General features: G+C 47.9%; 1 protein-coding gene across 1 annotated transcript in view; it reads right to left on the reverse strand.

Annotated features, from left to right (window-relative positions):
* Window positions 1-2,321: 2,321 nt before the first annotated feature.
* Window positions 2,322-15,785, reverse strand: part of LOC131213259 (uncharacterized) — a 77,773-nt gene continuing 64,309 nt past the window's right edge. Inside the window, exons 9-11 of the mRNA XM_058207269.1 lie at window positions 3,593-4,415; window positions 2,829-3,535; window positions 2,322-2,741 (exon numbers count right to left, since the gene is read on the reverse strand). Of these exons, the coding sequence (XP_058063252.1) occupies window positions 2,322-2,741; window positions 2,829-3,535; window positions 3,593-4,415 (1,950 nt within the window). The remainder of the gene's footprint in view (window positions 2,742-2,828; window positions 3,536-3,592; window positions 4,416-15,785) is intronic.

A 15,785-nucleotide genomic window follows, 5' to 3' on the forward strand; every position in this document is an offset into this window, starting at 1 on the left:
TCGTCAGAGGGTATCTCAGGCTACCGTCCAGGGAATCCAGCGACCCGCAACTCCGGTTCTGGGTGTTCTTCCGTTTCATACTATTTAGATTCTGAGGTACATTCCAATTTGGCACAGTGAAATTCGCCCTCCAACGCACTTCGGTCGACGCAGACCTTGCGCTGCACTCTTCCCCCCTCTCTCTTTCTCTCTCTCTCTCTCTCTGTCTCTTGTTGAAGCAAGATGAATTTAAAAGCAACAACCTTTACCGTGCCGTGTGGCCGTATTGGATGCTGGTTGGTTGAAAAACGAGGTCCAACGTCACATGCCCTAGCTCCGCCGTACCCTGGCAACTGCCTTTGTCATATCCAACACAACTGGACCCGGGGCCTGGATTAGTACCGGGTCAGTGTCAACGACCCCTGACTCTGTGAAGCTCAAGGTGCGGCGGTGCTAGTAACGAGACAACGGAGTTGTATGCCCGGGTGTTTTTGCGGACCTGTACCCAAAACAAAATCAGCACGCCAACTGTATGTGATTTGTCGAGTGCCTAATTGAAGTCCCCGTCCCCGGTTTGCCCGGTATGCCGTAATACCTATCACACACCAACCAACCAACTCAGCTTGCCCAGCTTGCTGAGTCGCTTACTCTAACTCTATACCCCTTTGCCCTTGCTACTAACGTGTAGGCGCCCCCTCTTAAAAACCTCGAGAGTCGGCATCAAGTGTGTCTTGTATAAATATGGAGTATAAAACCGTTTAACCAAAAACCTGATTTTTCCCTTATTTTTTTGGCTGGCTGTTTCAGTAGTAACACCTTCCCTATCTCACAGATTTGCTAGCTCCTTGACACCATGACTTCATGTTTCATGTTTGGGATCTTACGTGTCCTTGCGTGTGTGAGTGTTTGTGTACGAGTATGTGTTTGGTTTGGTTTGGTTGCAACTTTCATAGGTCTTTGCATCACTCCCCGCGCTAATCATCTCTTTGACGTTCCCGGTGTGAGTCCTTTTGGTTCCATTCTTATTCTCTATTGACCATTTTCTATCCCTTGCTTACTCTCTCTCTCTCTCTCTCTTTTTCTCTTTCTTTCTAATTCTGTTTCTTCTCGCTCATTTCCTCCTGCGTATTGCTGACACCACACGCTACTCTCTCTCTCTCTCTAGGTATTGTGTGTAAAACCACTATTGCCTCTCTGTATTGATGTATAAGTATAAATAGCTTAAATCTGTTGAATATATAGAAAATAATCACATTCAGTTGTTATCGTTCTTTGTTGTATGATTTTTAAATAGTAGTTTGCTTCTTTTCTCTGTTCGGCCCTGACCTCGACCTCGACCCTGGCTCTCCGCAACTCTGCTGCTGCTGCTGCAGCGCCCACCACCAAGTTGTGCAGCCCGACCAGGATGCGCTCCTTGATTACCGGGGGGTGGGGACCACCAGCTAAATACTACTACCGCCCTTTAACCGCCTCCCTGACACGTCTGCTGGCGTGTGTATATAAATCCTATAAAGCGCTTTCACCACTGCCATGCAGAACAGCTGGACCTGCGCTTGGGTTTTCTCCCGTGTCCTGCCCTGCCTGTGACTGTAGTGTAGTGTAGCCTCTGTAACCGTACAGCGGTGAAACAAAGGCAGACACAAGAAGTAGTTCGCGTACGTTGAAGAAACCCTATCCCGTGTCCCCAGCACTATCTTCCGCTACTCCCCTTCCGTCTCTCTATCACGCTCTCGCTTACGCCCCGCGTTCGATCAGGAGCCTTCGTGCAGCCTGTTGCTCCTGTTGTTACTGGTGTACAATCACAGACGATTAATTGTGTGTTCGCTCGTGCATCTCGCGCTCTCATCGCATCCTGCCAGCTTGTTGTGGGGTTGTGGGTGAGGTGGTGGAGAGGGGCGGGGGTGACCCTCAAGGACCCATTTGACGACGCCTCGTTCCGTTTTTTTCTCTTTTCTGGTGCCGAACTCGCAAATCCGCAAAACCTAAAATATAGAACACAAACCCGGGGGTAGGTCGGTTTGACAGGTCGGTTTGACAGGTCGGTTGACAGGTCGGTTGACAGGTGGGCGACCACACTGAGGTAAAGCCGGTCTCTGCTGAGTCGTGAACCCCGCTAGTTGTAGGTCGTGCTAGTAGTAGTAGCAGTAGTCTTAGTAGTAGTAGTAGTAATAATAGCAGGGATGCGCATTGTGGGGCTGTTGTTTTGCGGCTGGCGGCTTCATATTGCTTGCGTGTATGTTCGAGGAGTGAGCTCCCCTCTCGCTCTCTGTCTCTCCCTAGTCGCTTCACTTCCGGCAGAGCACGGCCGACAGACGGGACCGTCTGCGCCGGCGGCCCTCCTCTCACGGACGGGGTGACATCTGGTGGACGTGCGTGGTCAGGTGCTTCGACAGGTAGTCGGCCCGGGCGAAGCACTTGCCGCACGCCTCGCAGTGATACGGCCGCTCGCCGGTGTGGATGCGTAGGTGACGCGTCAGGTCCGACTTGCCACCGAAGGCGCGTCCACAGAACAGACACACGAACGGGCGTTCGCCGGTGTGCTTGCGGACGTGCAGCTTGAGGTTCTCCTTCGAGCGCACGCACTTGCCACAGAACGGGCAGGCGAAGCGCCTGTCACGCTGCTTCTCGGCCGCATCCACGCGCAGGAAGTTCAGGATGGAGGCCTCCTGCGGGTCCAACCCCAGCAGCCGGTGGTGCGGGATGGTCTCCGCGTTGATCAGACTGTTCAGCGTGTGGCTGAGGGACTCCTGCTGCTGCTGCTGCTGTTGCTGTTGCTGTTGCTGGTGATGATGTTGATGGTGGTGGTGATGGTGGTGGGCGCTACTGGACTCTGCTTCCATCGAGCGAACGCTGAGGCCTATGGAACCGTGCTGGTGCTCATGCTGATGGGGAAGGCGTTGCTTCAGTTGCTCACTGTTTACGGTGCTCGGTGGCGGTAGTAGAACCTCCGAGCAGTCGACGACTTGGAGGGCCGGCCCCGAGGAGCTACCACTGCCGGTGCTGGCGAATCCCTGACAGCCCACGGACGGCAGCTGGACCATGGTGCTGGTGGTGCTGGTGGTGGTGCTGGTGGTGGTGCTAGTGCTGTTGATGGGGCTGTTGCTGCCACTGCTACTGCCTTCGCTATTATGGCTGCTGCTGCTGCTACTGCTGCTGCTGGTGATCTTGGGCTGCGTGTCGTCCGTCTGGCCGGTGGCGGTCGTCGTGACCGGTACCGAGTCCGACACCGTATCGTCCTGCTCCTCGCTAGCTCCCCGGCCCCCACCACCACCACCCTCGAGGAGACCGCGCAGATCGGCGACGACGACACCGGATGATCCTTCCGACTCGGCGTTCGTGCTGGACACGGCCGGCTCACTGTCCGGACCGTGGCTGGGCCGTGGGCTGGACGTGAGCCCGCAGCCCCCCGGCACCCCCACCGTGCCCTTCTTGCCGTGGAGCCGCTCGAGGGCGTGGTTGAGGCGGTGCTTCTTGAACGACTTCAGATATCGGAACTGCATACCGCAGACATCGCACGTGAACAGCTTGTCCGCCGGGACCCGGCTCCGACCGCCGGCCAACCCACCCGCCCCAGCCCCTCCACAGGCATCGACGGCGCCGCCGCCGCCGCCGAGTTCGGCCGAGCGCTGGCCGGGCTTGGACAGCACGGTCCGGTAGCGGCAGCAGGCGTACCGGCTCCGCTGTCCGCACAGCCCGCAGTGGTACGGCTTGTCGTCGTGGATCGTCAGGTGCGGGTGCTGCAGGGCCGAGTGCTGCTCGAGCAGCCACGCGGACGGGAAGTTGGCCATGCAGATGTGACACTTGGTGTTATCCGGGTCCACCAGTGGCGCCGGCGGAGCCTTCTCGGCTGAAGCAGCGGCGATCGCAGGAAACAGCTCCGCCGAGGACGAAGCTCGTAGACGGGTGGACTCGGCACTCACTCCGCTCGCCGGTTGGAGGTTGGGAGGCTTCTGCAGTAGCAGCTCCTCGTCGGCCATCCGGCTCCGGAAGCTCTCCTTGGTGAGCCCGTCCCGGACGCGAATGATCGTTGCGGTGGCCGTCGACGACGATGACTTCACTGCCGTCACCGGTCGATGCGCGTGCTGATGGTGGTTCAGCTCGAGTGAGCGGTCCTGCTTGCAGTCCTCTGCCGACGGCAAACCGGCAGCGCCGGTGGCCGCCGGACCACCAAATGAGCCGCCAGCGCCACCGTCGAGCAGTAGGCTGCGGTAGCGGAGGGCCTCCTCCGCCAGGGCCGACTGGTGCTGGAGCATCGCCAGCAACCGCTGCGGGTCGGTCTCGAATAGCCCCAGCCCGAGCGGAGCGAACGGGAAGACGAACGGAATCGCACCGACGGCCGCCCCCGGGAACCCGATGATGCCGGTCGGTGCCGGCGGTGCCGACTTCATGCCCGACCGTGGATACCCGCTCGAGCCCAGCAGAAAGCTGCCCAGGTTCTGGAAAGAAAGAAAGTAGAACCCGAAAACGGGAGAGACAGAAAGAGAGAGAGAGAGAAAGTGTGAGAAAAACCTTTAAGGATGTGTTGGAGGAGGGGGAGGAAGGGGGTCTGGTTTGTACCAGACCCACACATGCACTGGATTGTCATCGTACGGAAGAGACGAATATGTAATGGGAGGGGGGGGGGGCCACAGAGGGCTCACTCTCGGCAGGTCTACAATAAGTTTCATTTTCTGGTTTTATTTTTCCATTTTGTTTGCTTCTTTTCTGCTCGTCTTTTGACGGGGGGTGGGGGAGGGGGGGTTTGATGATTTTCCTCTCTCTGGTGCGTCGACCTTTGCTTTTCATCCCCTCGCCCAAATACTTCACTCCCCCGTCCGCAAGTTCACAAGTTGAACTTTCGATCTTTCGCTTTTACACTCTTTCTTTCTCTCTCTCTCTCTCTGCCCGTACCTGTTTCCATTCTTTTTATGTACGCCTGTGTGTGTTTGTTTCAACACGCGGCACCCACGCTCACACGCTCAGCGTTCAGCATTCCAGCCTTTTTTCCCCTTTGTTTTGCTACTTCGCTTTCAGCAGAGTTAACCCTTTTTTGGTTTGCGGATTCTTGCGTCTTATCAATGAGTTTACCCAACCCGGGGGCGCAGTGTTCTGCGATGTGTGTCATGTATTCTTTTTCTCCCTTTTCTTCTTCACTCTTCCTCTTCACTCTTCCTCTTCACTCTTCTTTTTCTCTTTTTGCTTTTTGCTGTTCTATTTTTAATATAATTAGTTAGCTTAACTTTTCTGTGTTCGGTTTGCCTGTGTCCGGTCCGGCGTCCCTCGTCTGTCCGTCCGTCGGCCGTCCTAATTGAAGAGTGACTTGTGTCCTTCTCATTTTCGGGCTCACCAAACCTCTCGCTCGCCGGTGTGGAACCGGTGAACACCGGCTAATCACTCAGACGCTGGGTTTGCGGTGCTTTCACCGTGTGGTCCTATCACGTACCCAACCCCCTGTAACTGTGTTTCCGCTTCTCTTTCGCACTCTCTTCCGCTTTCTTTCTCTCTTACGGTCTCTACTAGCTAGAGACTAAGAGGTGTCAGAGCTGGTCAATCTCGGACCTTCGGCTGACACCTGACCACTATCGTCTTTATTTCTCTCGCTCTCTCTCGCTTTCTGTCTCTCTCTCTCTCTCTCTCTCTCTCTCTCTGTCGTTGCGTATCTGACGTATCGCCGCGGTTGTTGGAGTTTGAAGCCTCTGTTTTGCTTTCATTCGCGCATTTCGTCCAACCATTGGTCGCTTTCCTGTTTGTTACATCTATGATATGCATTTTCAATTTGTTGCTGATTTTATCATTTTCCGTATTCGGTGTTGCCGCATCATGTCGCCCCCTCCGTTTCGCGTTTTGCACCTGGCGCTTGCCCCTTGGCTTTCTTCCTTCACTCTTTCTTTCTTTCTTTCTTTCTTTGCTTCTTTTTTTTTCGTTCTTTCGTTTTCAAATCAATGCACGGTAGTGCCACTTGGCATCAAGCGGCCTGTACGAGTGAATGGTGATGGACCAACGCACTTTGGTGCCACCTTAAATTCTCCCCCCATCCACGTTCCCTTCCACCCCTTTTCCACGTTTGCAGACACCGCCCGCGTTTCCCAATATATATTTCTATATATATATTGCCATATGTTATGCTTTCTTGTCTTCTGCTGTGTGTGTCTGTGTGTAGGTGTGTATGTGTTTGTGTGTGGTATTTGGGTGTGTCGCACCGCTCAGGATCGTTCGTTTCTTATGCCCGGCCCGGGCTTTCCAATGTTGCTCATCGCGCATGCGCATAGAACTTGCTACACCTTTGTTTCACCGAGTCCCCTGTGTGCGCGCTGTGACTGTCTGCTGTTGGTTTCTTTTTTTAAATGCTCGTTAAATTCTTAATTTTATCATTTTAAAGCGTTGTTTTTATATCTTGTTTTGTCTCTACCATAATAATCGTGTGTAATTTCCATTTTTTTTTTCTTCTGTGTTTCTTTTTGTTGGCCTAGCAATTGAAAGATCAATGAATGCTTTCTCTTTACAAATGTATAATATTTCGGTCGAGTAGCGAGCGTTGGTTTTTTTTTTTTTTTTTGGGGGGGGACTTTGTCCTTTTGCGATTGTGTCCTTAGTGCTTTATTTTAGTGCTGCCGACGATTCCCCCGTAAACCAAGCCGAATTCGTTTTTGGGGGGTATTGTAGTAACGGGGCCAAGGTGAAGGTGACGAAGAGAAGCCGCGGGGAGAGCCGTGGGTGGAGGGGGTGGGGTGATGTTTGGATCGAGGGAATCGAGAGGCACACGCGAGGTGTCCAGTGCCTTTCTGGCTCCCGTGTTTATGGAAAACTAATTTTCGAAAGAAAAAACCGTTTCGCAAACGTCATCCACCGTCATCGTTGTGTGCCGGGGTATGTATGTATGTATGTGTGTGTGTGTGTAATGTATCTAATCTCTATCATCCCTAGGCACGGCACAGCACCGGGGGGGGGGGGCGGGCTGCGGGGCGACCAATTATTGTTTCGCAAAGAGCGCAAGAGCTGATAACAATTCCCAAACAAAGATGTGTTTGTACACGAAACCAATACAGAAGCAATGGTAATGGTAAACGGTACAGCAAATTCGGCCCGAAATGCCTGAATTCTGTTTTTCTTTTTATGGACCGACCCCAAACGCGGAGCTGATACACTCCTGCTCCTGATCACAATGGTCCCTACCTGGAGCATCGGTTCTTTCGAATGAACTGTGTGTGAAAATGAAAAGGATGGCTCCGGGCAGGGCTGGGGCCCGGCCACGTGTCCCGGCGCGGTCTGCGCAGCGGTCCTGTCCTGTGGTTGTTGCGTTTGCTCTAATGCCAGTTTGCCAGTGTTGCCAGTTTTGCCTGTGTTTACTTGTTCACGCACATACACCCTTTGCTTTGCCGTTTCTGCTTTTGAGGTTTATTGTTGTTGCCATTATCGGTACAGTTAGTATCTCTATTAAGTTGTTTCTCTTTTGTTTGTATCTTTATTGTTATTATTGTTTGTGGTTTACTTATCGTTTACTACCTAGTTGACCCGTTCGCTGACCATCTGCCGCCACACGGAGGGGGGGTTGTGGGGGGGGGTTGATGGAGGGGAAGGAGGAGGCTGTTGGGAAGGGGTGAGTTGGGTGGTGGCAGAGGAAACAACATTGTAATTGTTTGTGGTAATATGTTCTGTTCTGTTTGCGCCTCTGATGCCCCTGTGATTCATTCGTTCCTCTGTTTCGGTTCATAATAATCATAATAACATGTAAAAAAATCCCGTGGCTCCCTGAAGGCTTCCCGAAGGTGCTCTGCAATTGTGTATAATTTGTAAACCCAATCCTAGTTATGGCTATATGTTGTGGTTCTGTTGCGGTTTGTATGGAGTTGCAGGTTCGGTTCCTGTTCGATTTCTTCCGGTACTTGCTTCCGGTTCCGGTCCCATGGTGCGGGTTGCGACCGCGCCTGGGCGCCCGCTACCCGTTTTCTGCTTCGGTTTGGTCGCTTACCAAACTAAACCGGATTCTATTGATTATTATTGTTGCCACAGTGTAAATAGACTATTTCAAAGTAAAGGCCCTTGGAACTGCTCTACACAAGTACTCGCTTCTCTCTCTCTCTGTCGCTCTCCCACTATTTGGCTAAAGAGACGGGGTTGGTTTTTCCTATTTATCCGTTTCTGTCATCCTTTTGTTGCTTGCTTAAACATAAGCGCCGCCAACCTTTGCCGTCGCCAAGGATCTCTTGCTCTCTCGCGCGCTCTCTCTTACGGGTCACGGACTTGCTATTTACAAAATAATATCCACCACTTAGTCGAGTTTCTCTCGACTCTCGAGCCGCGTCTGTCGGGAAGCTTTTTGCTTTACGGTCTAGCCTCTTCCTTCCGGGATAGAATCGAAGGCAGCATAGATCAAGATCAAGCCCCCTTCCCAAAGAGAGTACGGAACGGGAATCGGCCTCGGAGGGAAAACTGAGCAACGCAAAATACGTAATACGCGTGTAAAAATCACTGCCCGGAAGGTCCCGGGGATCACTGGAGGACCCCACCAGCAGCCGCAGCAAGGTCACTTCACTTCAAGGTTTGCGGGTTTGCCAACCAGCCCAACCGGCGACGAAATCGCGTGTCGACGATTCGACACGCGAGAAAGGAGTGAGAAATGTTGGCTTTTCCAGTTCCGGAGTCGGAACCCTGGGTCCTAGACCTCGAGCTTCAGTCCTGCCGGTTTCAGTATGCGAATATGTCTGTAACGGTCTACGGTGCAATAGCCGGGCTGCCCGTACCCGTGTCCCGTAATTATGGTAATATTACTAGTTTCCCACCGTCCTAGTCCAATTCTTTTTTTTTTATTATTATATTGTAAGTGTTAATTTATGCTTCATTTGCACATATTGTTTATAAATACATGCATATTAATAAACATACACACGTATATACAAACTTACATGCTTATGTATATAAGCATTATATGTATATGTATATAATATATATATATATAGGTATATAATATATATTATATAATATATCTATATCTTCACCATTCATATAAATATGCATGTACGAGTGTGCATACACGGGTGCATGGATTTATCCGGGAACAGGCACTACAGTGTGTGTGTGTATGTGTGTGTGAGTGTATGAGTGTGTGTGTGTGTTTAATTTGTTACATCCTTAATAATTTGCACATTTGCACTGTCGCTCCTCTCTGCTACTGCTGCTGCAACTGCTGCTGATGCTGATTTTTGTTTTTGTTTTCGCTAACGTTTTTGTATTCGGCTTTCTCATACACCGGAATATTTATCACGGAGCTGTGCTGCAAATTTAATTTCTCCTAGCATTCCTTTTGGTACCCATTCCTGCCTGGACCAACAGAGGGCAATTGTTCCATGGAGTGTGCAACTCAATGCGGGCCGCAAGTCGCGGGTCGGGTTTGAGTAACAATTAACAGCACGACAAAATAAATTAAAAAAAAGAAAGTAATACAAATAAAGGAACCAGAACCTTACACACGACTTTGAAACACAAAATTAAAAACGGTTTGCTCAATCGGCGATCCGACAGGCTCGTTCGCTCCACGTTCCGATTTGCTGACAGCCATTTTGCTATTGCACTTTGTTTGTTACTCTGTTTAACGGTTTTTACTCGGTAGTGTATATTATGTGTGTTGTATTGTTGGTGGCATGAACTTTCCGGTTCACGGGTTGTTAAAGATGTTAAAGCTTGGCACTCAAATTATCGGTTGTTTCTCTGTTGATGTCTTATTAGTTGGCTGTTCTGTGTAAGTGTTTCCGGTTGGTTGGTTGGTTCATACTACTTCTCCGGTTGTGTTAGCGCTTTGCGCGTGAGATCAACGCCGCAACAGCCGCCGCAGGAGCGAATGGCCGCAGTCTCTTGTTGCGTAAATTGTGTATAGCGCAGGCTCCACTAGGAGCAAGTAGGAGCCTCACTTACGCTAATACACGCTCAAATCCTATTTCTAAATCAAATCATCTATGTTTCTGTCTTCTGTTTCTGCGTTCCCGTTTTGGATTAGGGTTTGGATTCTACTCCAGCTGGTATCCAGGCGATAGCCAGCGCAAAGTGTTTGACTAATTAACGAAGCTAACCCACGTGCAGAACTGATCCAAAAAAAGGAGGTCAAATACAAGCGCTTCACCTTTACCGTACAGGGCACACAGGAGAAACCTAGAAAATGGTTTGGCTTGCGGGAAACAGCGCGAAATAAAACCGGGATAATACAGCGTGAAAAACAACAAAAACAATACCGAACAATAAGAAAATGCCAAACATGAGAAATGAAAAGCCAGCGGTGGGAGGCAGAAACAAAAAATTACAAACCGATCGAAAGGACGAAAACCAACGAAAAATAAAAGTAAAAAAATAATAAAAATAAACAATACGGCACACAGTACAGAAGAAGGCAGAAAAATTTACTCCAAGCACAAAAACCCACAATTTTATTTGTATTTCGTTTTGCCACTAATTTTTTTGTGTCGCTACTTGTTTGCTGTTCACTCTTACCTACGGTTTCCGGTGTCTCATGTTCTGAGAGGTATGAGCGAGATCTCGCCCTCTCGATCTCAATCGCTATCCCCTGCCTACTACGGGAAGCGTTCACAATATGCTAGGGTATATTTATTAATCGGTTTTCTCCGTTCTTAAGCTACTGCTGTTGCTTACTTCATAAGGATGTTTGTTTTGTCTCCTTACGACAGCACATGATCGTTTGTATGTTCGCTTTCCCTCGGTTGTGGCCCGTACCGTTCTGCCTTTCTTGCCTTTTTTTTTGTGTCCCGTCAAACTGCTGCTCCATGTGTTTTACGGTCTTAAAAAAAATTTGCTCTCTCTTAACAGGTTTATATTATATAAGTTCACATCTGCCTCATAGTATTTTTTTTTTCCTAGTGATATTGTTTTGCGTTTCACTCGTTTGCAATTCGGCCCCGTGCACCTCCGCACAACTCTCTCTCTCACACACTCTCTTTATACACACTTGTATTGTTTCTTTTTTTGTGCTTTTCATGCCACGTACACATTTTTATAAAAGCTTTGTTGTGTGTTACCGTTTTTATCGTTTTTTTTCTGTGTTTCATTTTATATAATCGCAACGCTATATCATTGTTTATGTTTTATCATTGGGTTCAACACAGCCCCATGATTCAATCAGGCTGCATCTGCTGCTGCTGCTGCTGCTGCAGTTACGGGAACATTGAATATCCCGTTCCCCACTTTCTCTCCTGTTTGCTTCAATTCATTTCGTAAACAAAAAAACAGTAATGATAATCGTAGAGCAATAATGGTAATAATCGTATTAAAAGTAAGAAGAATAACCAGTTCTATTGTATTATATATATCGCAACGGACGCTGCCTATAGAGTTTGTATATTTGAATATATGTTGTGAAACAGAAACCACGAACAATGCAGAGACGCTCTGCGTGTTATGTTTCTACATGCTATAACGTTACCCCGTTTTGTGTGTTTGTATTTTGCTGTTTGCAAACAGAACATAGGGAGCATCAATAGGATTTCCGTGGTGTAATAGTGTTGCGGGATGCCTCTCTCGGGATGCATTCTGAAGTATGCTCTATGATGTACGTGATGTGATGTGTCCTTTCTTGTCTCAGAAGGTGGCTCATAAAACGTGGTGTCTGTGTGGTGTGTAAAAATGGGATGCACGAAGCAGCAAAACAAAAAGCCGAATGCGAATGCGTATAGTAGTGCACCGAGCACCACCACTTCGCCGTAACACTTCGTTCCTCACACTCTCTCTCTTCCGCTAGCGCACTTTTCGCGGTTCCATTTGTACGTTGCTGTTACGACTGTCTGTATCCTTGTTGGCGGTTGGCTACTACTACCTTTCCCCCCCATCATCGCATTCGCAAAAGTAGTCGCCGTGATGCTCCGTCAGCTGGGGAGCGTGGGAGCGATAGATGGCCAGCTGGTTCTTCCTTTCTTAACGCTATAAAAAACTAGGGTTTGCTGCTGCCAGGCCCCTCTATAGACATCACCTATCACGCTTTGCTGTGTGTAATATGTGTCTGTGTGTGTGTTTTGGAGTATTTCAATGGTTGAGTGTGTTGTATTTGTTTCATTTGCCTATTGATACTGTATGGAAGAATTTGAGTTTACCCTGAGCTATTTTTGTTTTGTTAAACCTCTGTGTTTTGTTGGTTGCTGGTTATTTCTGTAGTTCCGTCTCGTGTCACCTTCTTTGCAGCCTGCCACGACTCTCGTTGTGTGGGGTTATGTTTGAGCAGAGTGCGCAGTCTCGTCGCGATTAGAGGAGGGTCGTTTGTTTTAAGAGGATTCACCACAGGCACCACCGATCAGCTTGATGGGTGTGTTAGTGTGTAAACTACGCACCAGCAGTTGTAGTAGTAGTAGCAGTACTAGTAATAGTTAAAAAGGGAAGAGGAGCAGCATGTACGTGAGGCCTTTGGGGTGTCCTTTAGACTTCTTCCACTATCCGGGAGTGTGTTCAATGTGTTCGTCCGTTTTCTTCATACCTCCTACATGTTTTGGGGTGCGTGGGGTGTGGTGTGTAGCATGGAATGCATGTGCCGGGAAAAAACCGTGTCACTTCCCTTCTTGCCGACCTCAAAACGACGTATAACAATTTAGCAACACAGGATGTGTAGCAGCGCGCTAAAGCAAGACCACCCGCCCACACTAGTAGATTTACGTGCCGGATTGTGAGTGCTCCTGATTATCGACCGTCTCTCTCTCTCTCTCTCTCTTTCTGTCGCTCTCACTCTATTTCTGGTATGGGGGCATACGGCAACACTCTCTCTCTCTCTCTCTCTCTCTCTCTATCTCTGTCAACCACTTTCTCCTTTTTTATCCCTTTTTTAGTCTAATCACCGGCCCTTTCTCGCCTACTCGTCGCTCGCTAATGTGGGTTTCCCAACAACACCAGGCAGGCAACGTGCGTTTTTTATCCTAATCAATTACTTTTTTGTTTCGTTTGGTTTTTGTTTTTTAATTTTTAATATCTCAGTTCCAAAAAGTTACAGCCAATTGTTTGTCTCCCTTCCGTTTAGATTTAGGTTTTTTGAGTTGCTTGAGTTTTGTTGTGGGGGTTTCCTTTTTTTTTATTTCGCTTGGTGACGGTGGATTAATGTGCACGCGTGCGCGTGTGTGGGTGTACTTATGGTTGGTTGTGTGCTTCGCTGCGAATGCGCTATTGGAAAGGCGGAAGTTTCATTTACACACTCGCGTTCTTCTCTGCCGGGGTTCGTCGCTTGCTCCTTTTGCTCTGTACATCGTTTGGGTCGTCTGTTTTTCCTTCTAACCGACCGTTAGAAAACCAACATTGGCACTACCACCACCACAACAGCCAATGTGTGTGCGTTTTGCTCTTAAACGCAATGTGTTGTTATTGAAATCACAGATTATTGATTATACACCACATACTTCCTATCGCCCCTTCGCCATTGTCGCCTGGCTGTTTGAGCCTGCTTTAGAGTAATTAATTCACACAAACACACATGCACACACAAACACACACATAAGAGCTTGAAATGGTAATTCGAAACAGAAACGAAAGGTCGAAAAGGTAACAAAAGGTAACAATGGGTAAATGGGTAAGTGGTCGAGCGCCTTGCCGGTCGGGGAATCTATCGCGACTCCTCTGTCCCTGGCGCGGTCTAAGAAGACTTTGCGGATTAGCTCATCTTCGACCATGACACTCATGACATGACCAGCCCACCAGCGGAGTGTGGCGAGGCGAGTACACGCTGTACGACAGCGTAACGAAAGGAACCAAAGTTTGTTGATTGTTTTCTCGGTCGTGTCGAATCGCATTACATTGGCATGCTACATGCCTAGAGAGTCAGCCACCATGCCTGTTATCGATCAAAGTCCATCCGGTCCTGGTTAGGCTCAGTAAATGCCTTCTCCACGTCGGAGTGAACGGTGATGGTGATGATGATACTTTGTAAATGTTTTTCTGGCTAATTTGAGAAGTAATTTCAGTTGGTTTTTTTTTCTTTATCGCTTTCTAACCTTTTGCGTTGCATTCTTGATCAATATATAATTTGAGTTGTCTTATATTTTAGCCTATGTACGAGAGGTTGTTTTCTTTTCATTTAATCTTTTGTTTTTTTTTTCTGTTGTTCATTGTTGCACAGGCACTAGAAGCTATGAATTTTATCCAAATATTCGCTTAACGTTCCACACACCTACTAAGAACCTCATCCGTTGAAGGGGCGCCTTTGATGAGCATTTTTGCATTGTGCTGTGCTAAACGCGTGTGTATGTGTTTGTGTTACAACTGCGCAACTTATACCTCCACTTCCGATACGATTGTTTCAGTTCGCGACAAAGATAAATAGCTAGCCTTCAGAGTGATGGTGCCAAACGGAACGCATATTTGAATGTTTTGCTCGTTGCTTGGTTCTAAACTTGTTAAGTATCGACACTGTTTTTTGGTGGTTTTTATGGTTTTTCTTTTGGAAATTTTCCCTACTCCATCCATCATTATACAGACTTTGCTACTTTCCCACATTCGTGTCTTACAAACTGAGCCTGGATTTTGAGATACCGACCGGTTGAAGAAGGATATCGTGTACGCACAACGTGAAACACTTGTGATGTGACAGCGTACGAGAGCTGTTCAAAAAATGTTGTGACATTTACATTTCCGCGGCATTTGCATCCGTCCCAAACGGCCGGATTTGTGGGAAAACCAGAATTGGCTATCGCGCCCCTGTTCACACATCGTGGTTTCTGCGCGAATAATTGGCCCACAAATGATGCGTACCGATACCGTGTTCCTCAGATCTACCCCCTTGTGACAATTTCCTGTTTTCAAAATTTAAATTACCTCTTCGTGGTCAATTAGTTTTAGAGTACAAAAAAATCGACGATAAGCCAAATTTTGTCCAAGCAAAACAGTTGTCAAAAATTGACTAATTACTCAAAATGGCCGAACTTTTCTCCATAACCTAGAATCCTAACGCCATTAAAAAATCGAAAATCAGATATACGAAGCCCGCGGAAATGCAAATGTCTCAAACATTTTTGAACAGCCCTCGTACAGTTATGAACGATAGTGTAACCTAACGAGGTAATTTGTGTGTGCATGTGTGTGCGTGTTATTCAGAGTTGTTTGCTGGAGGAGTTGGTGATGAAGATAATAGTGGCGGGCGGAGTGTGGGTGTGTAGCTATGACCATACATTTTATAGGTTTTGTGTTTGTTTTGCCCCATTTCGTACCAATCTGCGCTGTAGCCTTATCAAATGTCCTCTGTATTTTGTTTTGTATTTTAGTAATATAAAATTGTATACGCGTTTTATAAATACTCTCTACATTCCTATATGATACAGTATATTGTGTCTGGTGTGTATGTATATGTGATTTTTTGTTCACTTCATATGCATTCCGATCTTCACACTGCACTCCCTCTCTTTCCGCAACCTTCGTCCCCTTAGCAAATTTCCTGTGTCTCTTCGTGGACATAGCACAATTTTCGTCTCATATTTATCACTAATGATCAGCGCTTGGTGTGTAACGGTATGTGTTCGTCGCGATGGTTGTTTTTCCAGATTCAATTATTGCTACCATCTTTCTCCATATCTGTGGCTACGTGTCTGTGTGTGTCTATGTGTACTGTGTTTGGTTTACTTATCTGCTAAAATAATATTTTGTTGCGAATTTGACCATTACAAAGTGGCGAGATTTCGCAATTAAACTTATTTTATATGTTTTCTTTTTCTCTGTTGTTGCATCGTTTATCCGCTAAGCCTTTTCTACATGATATTAGTTGGTTTATACTCTTCTTTCATGTCGCCGTTGCTCACATGTTATATTGACTGTTGTCTTACTTTTTGCTTTTTCTTGTCCCTACTTCTTATTTACTTTTCTTT

This window comes from Anopheles bellator, chromosome X (genome assembly GCF_943735745.2).
Source record: "Anopheles bellator chromosome X, idAnoBellAS_SP24_06.2, whole genome shotgun sequence".
NCBI lineage: Eukaryota > Metazoa > Arthropoda > Insecta > Diptera > Culicidae > Anopheles > Anopheles bellator.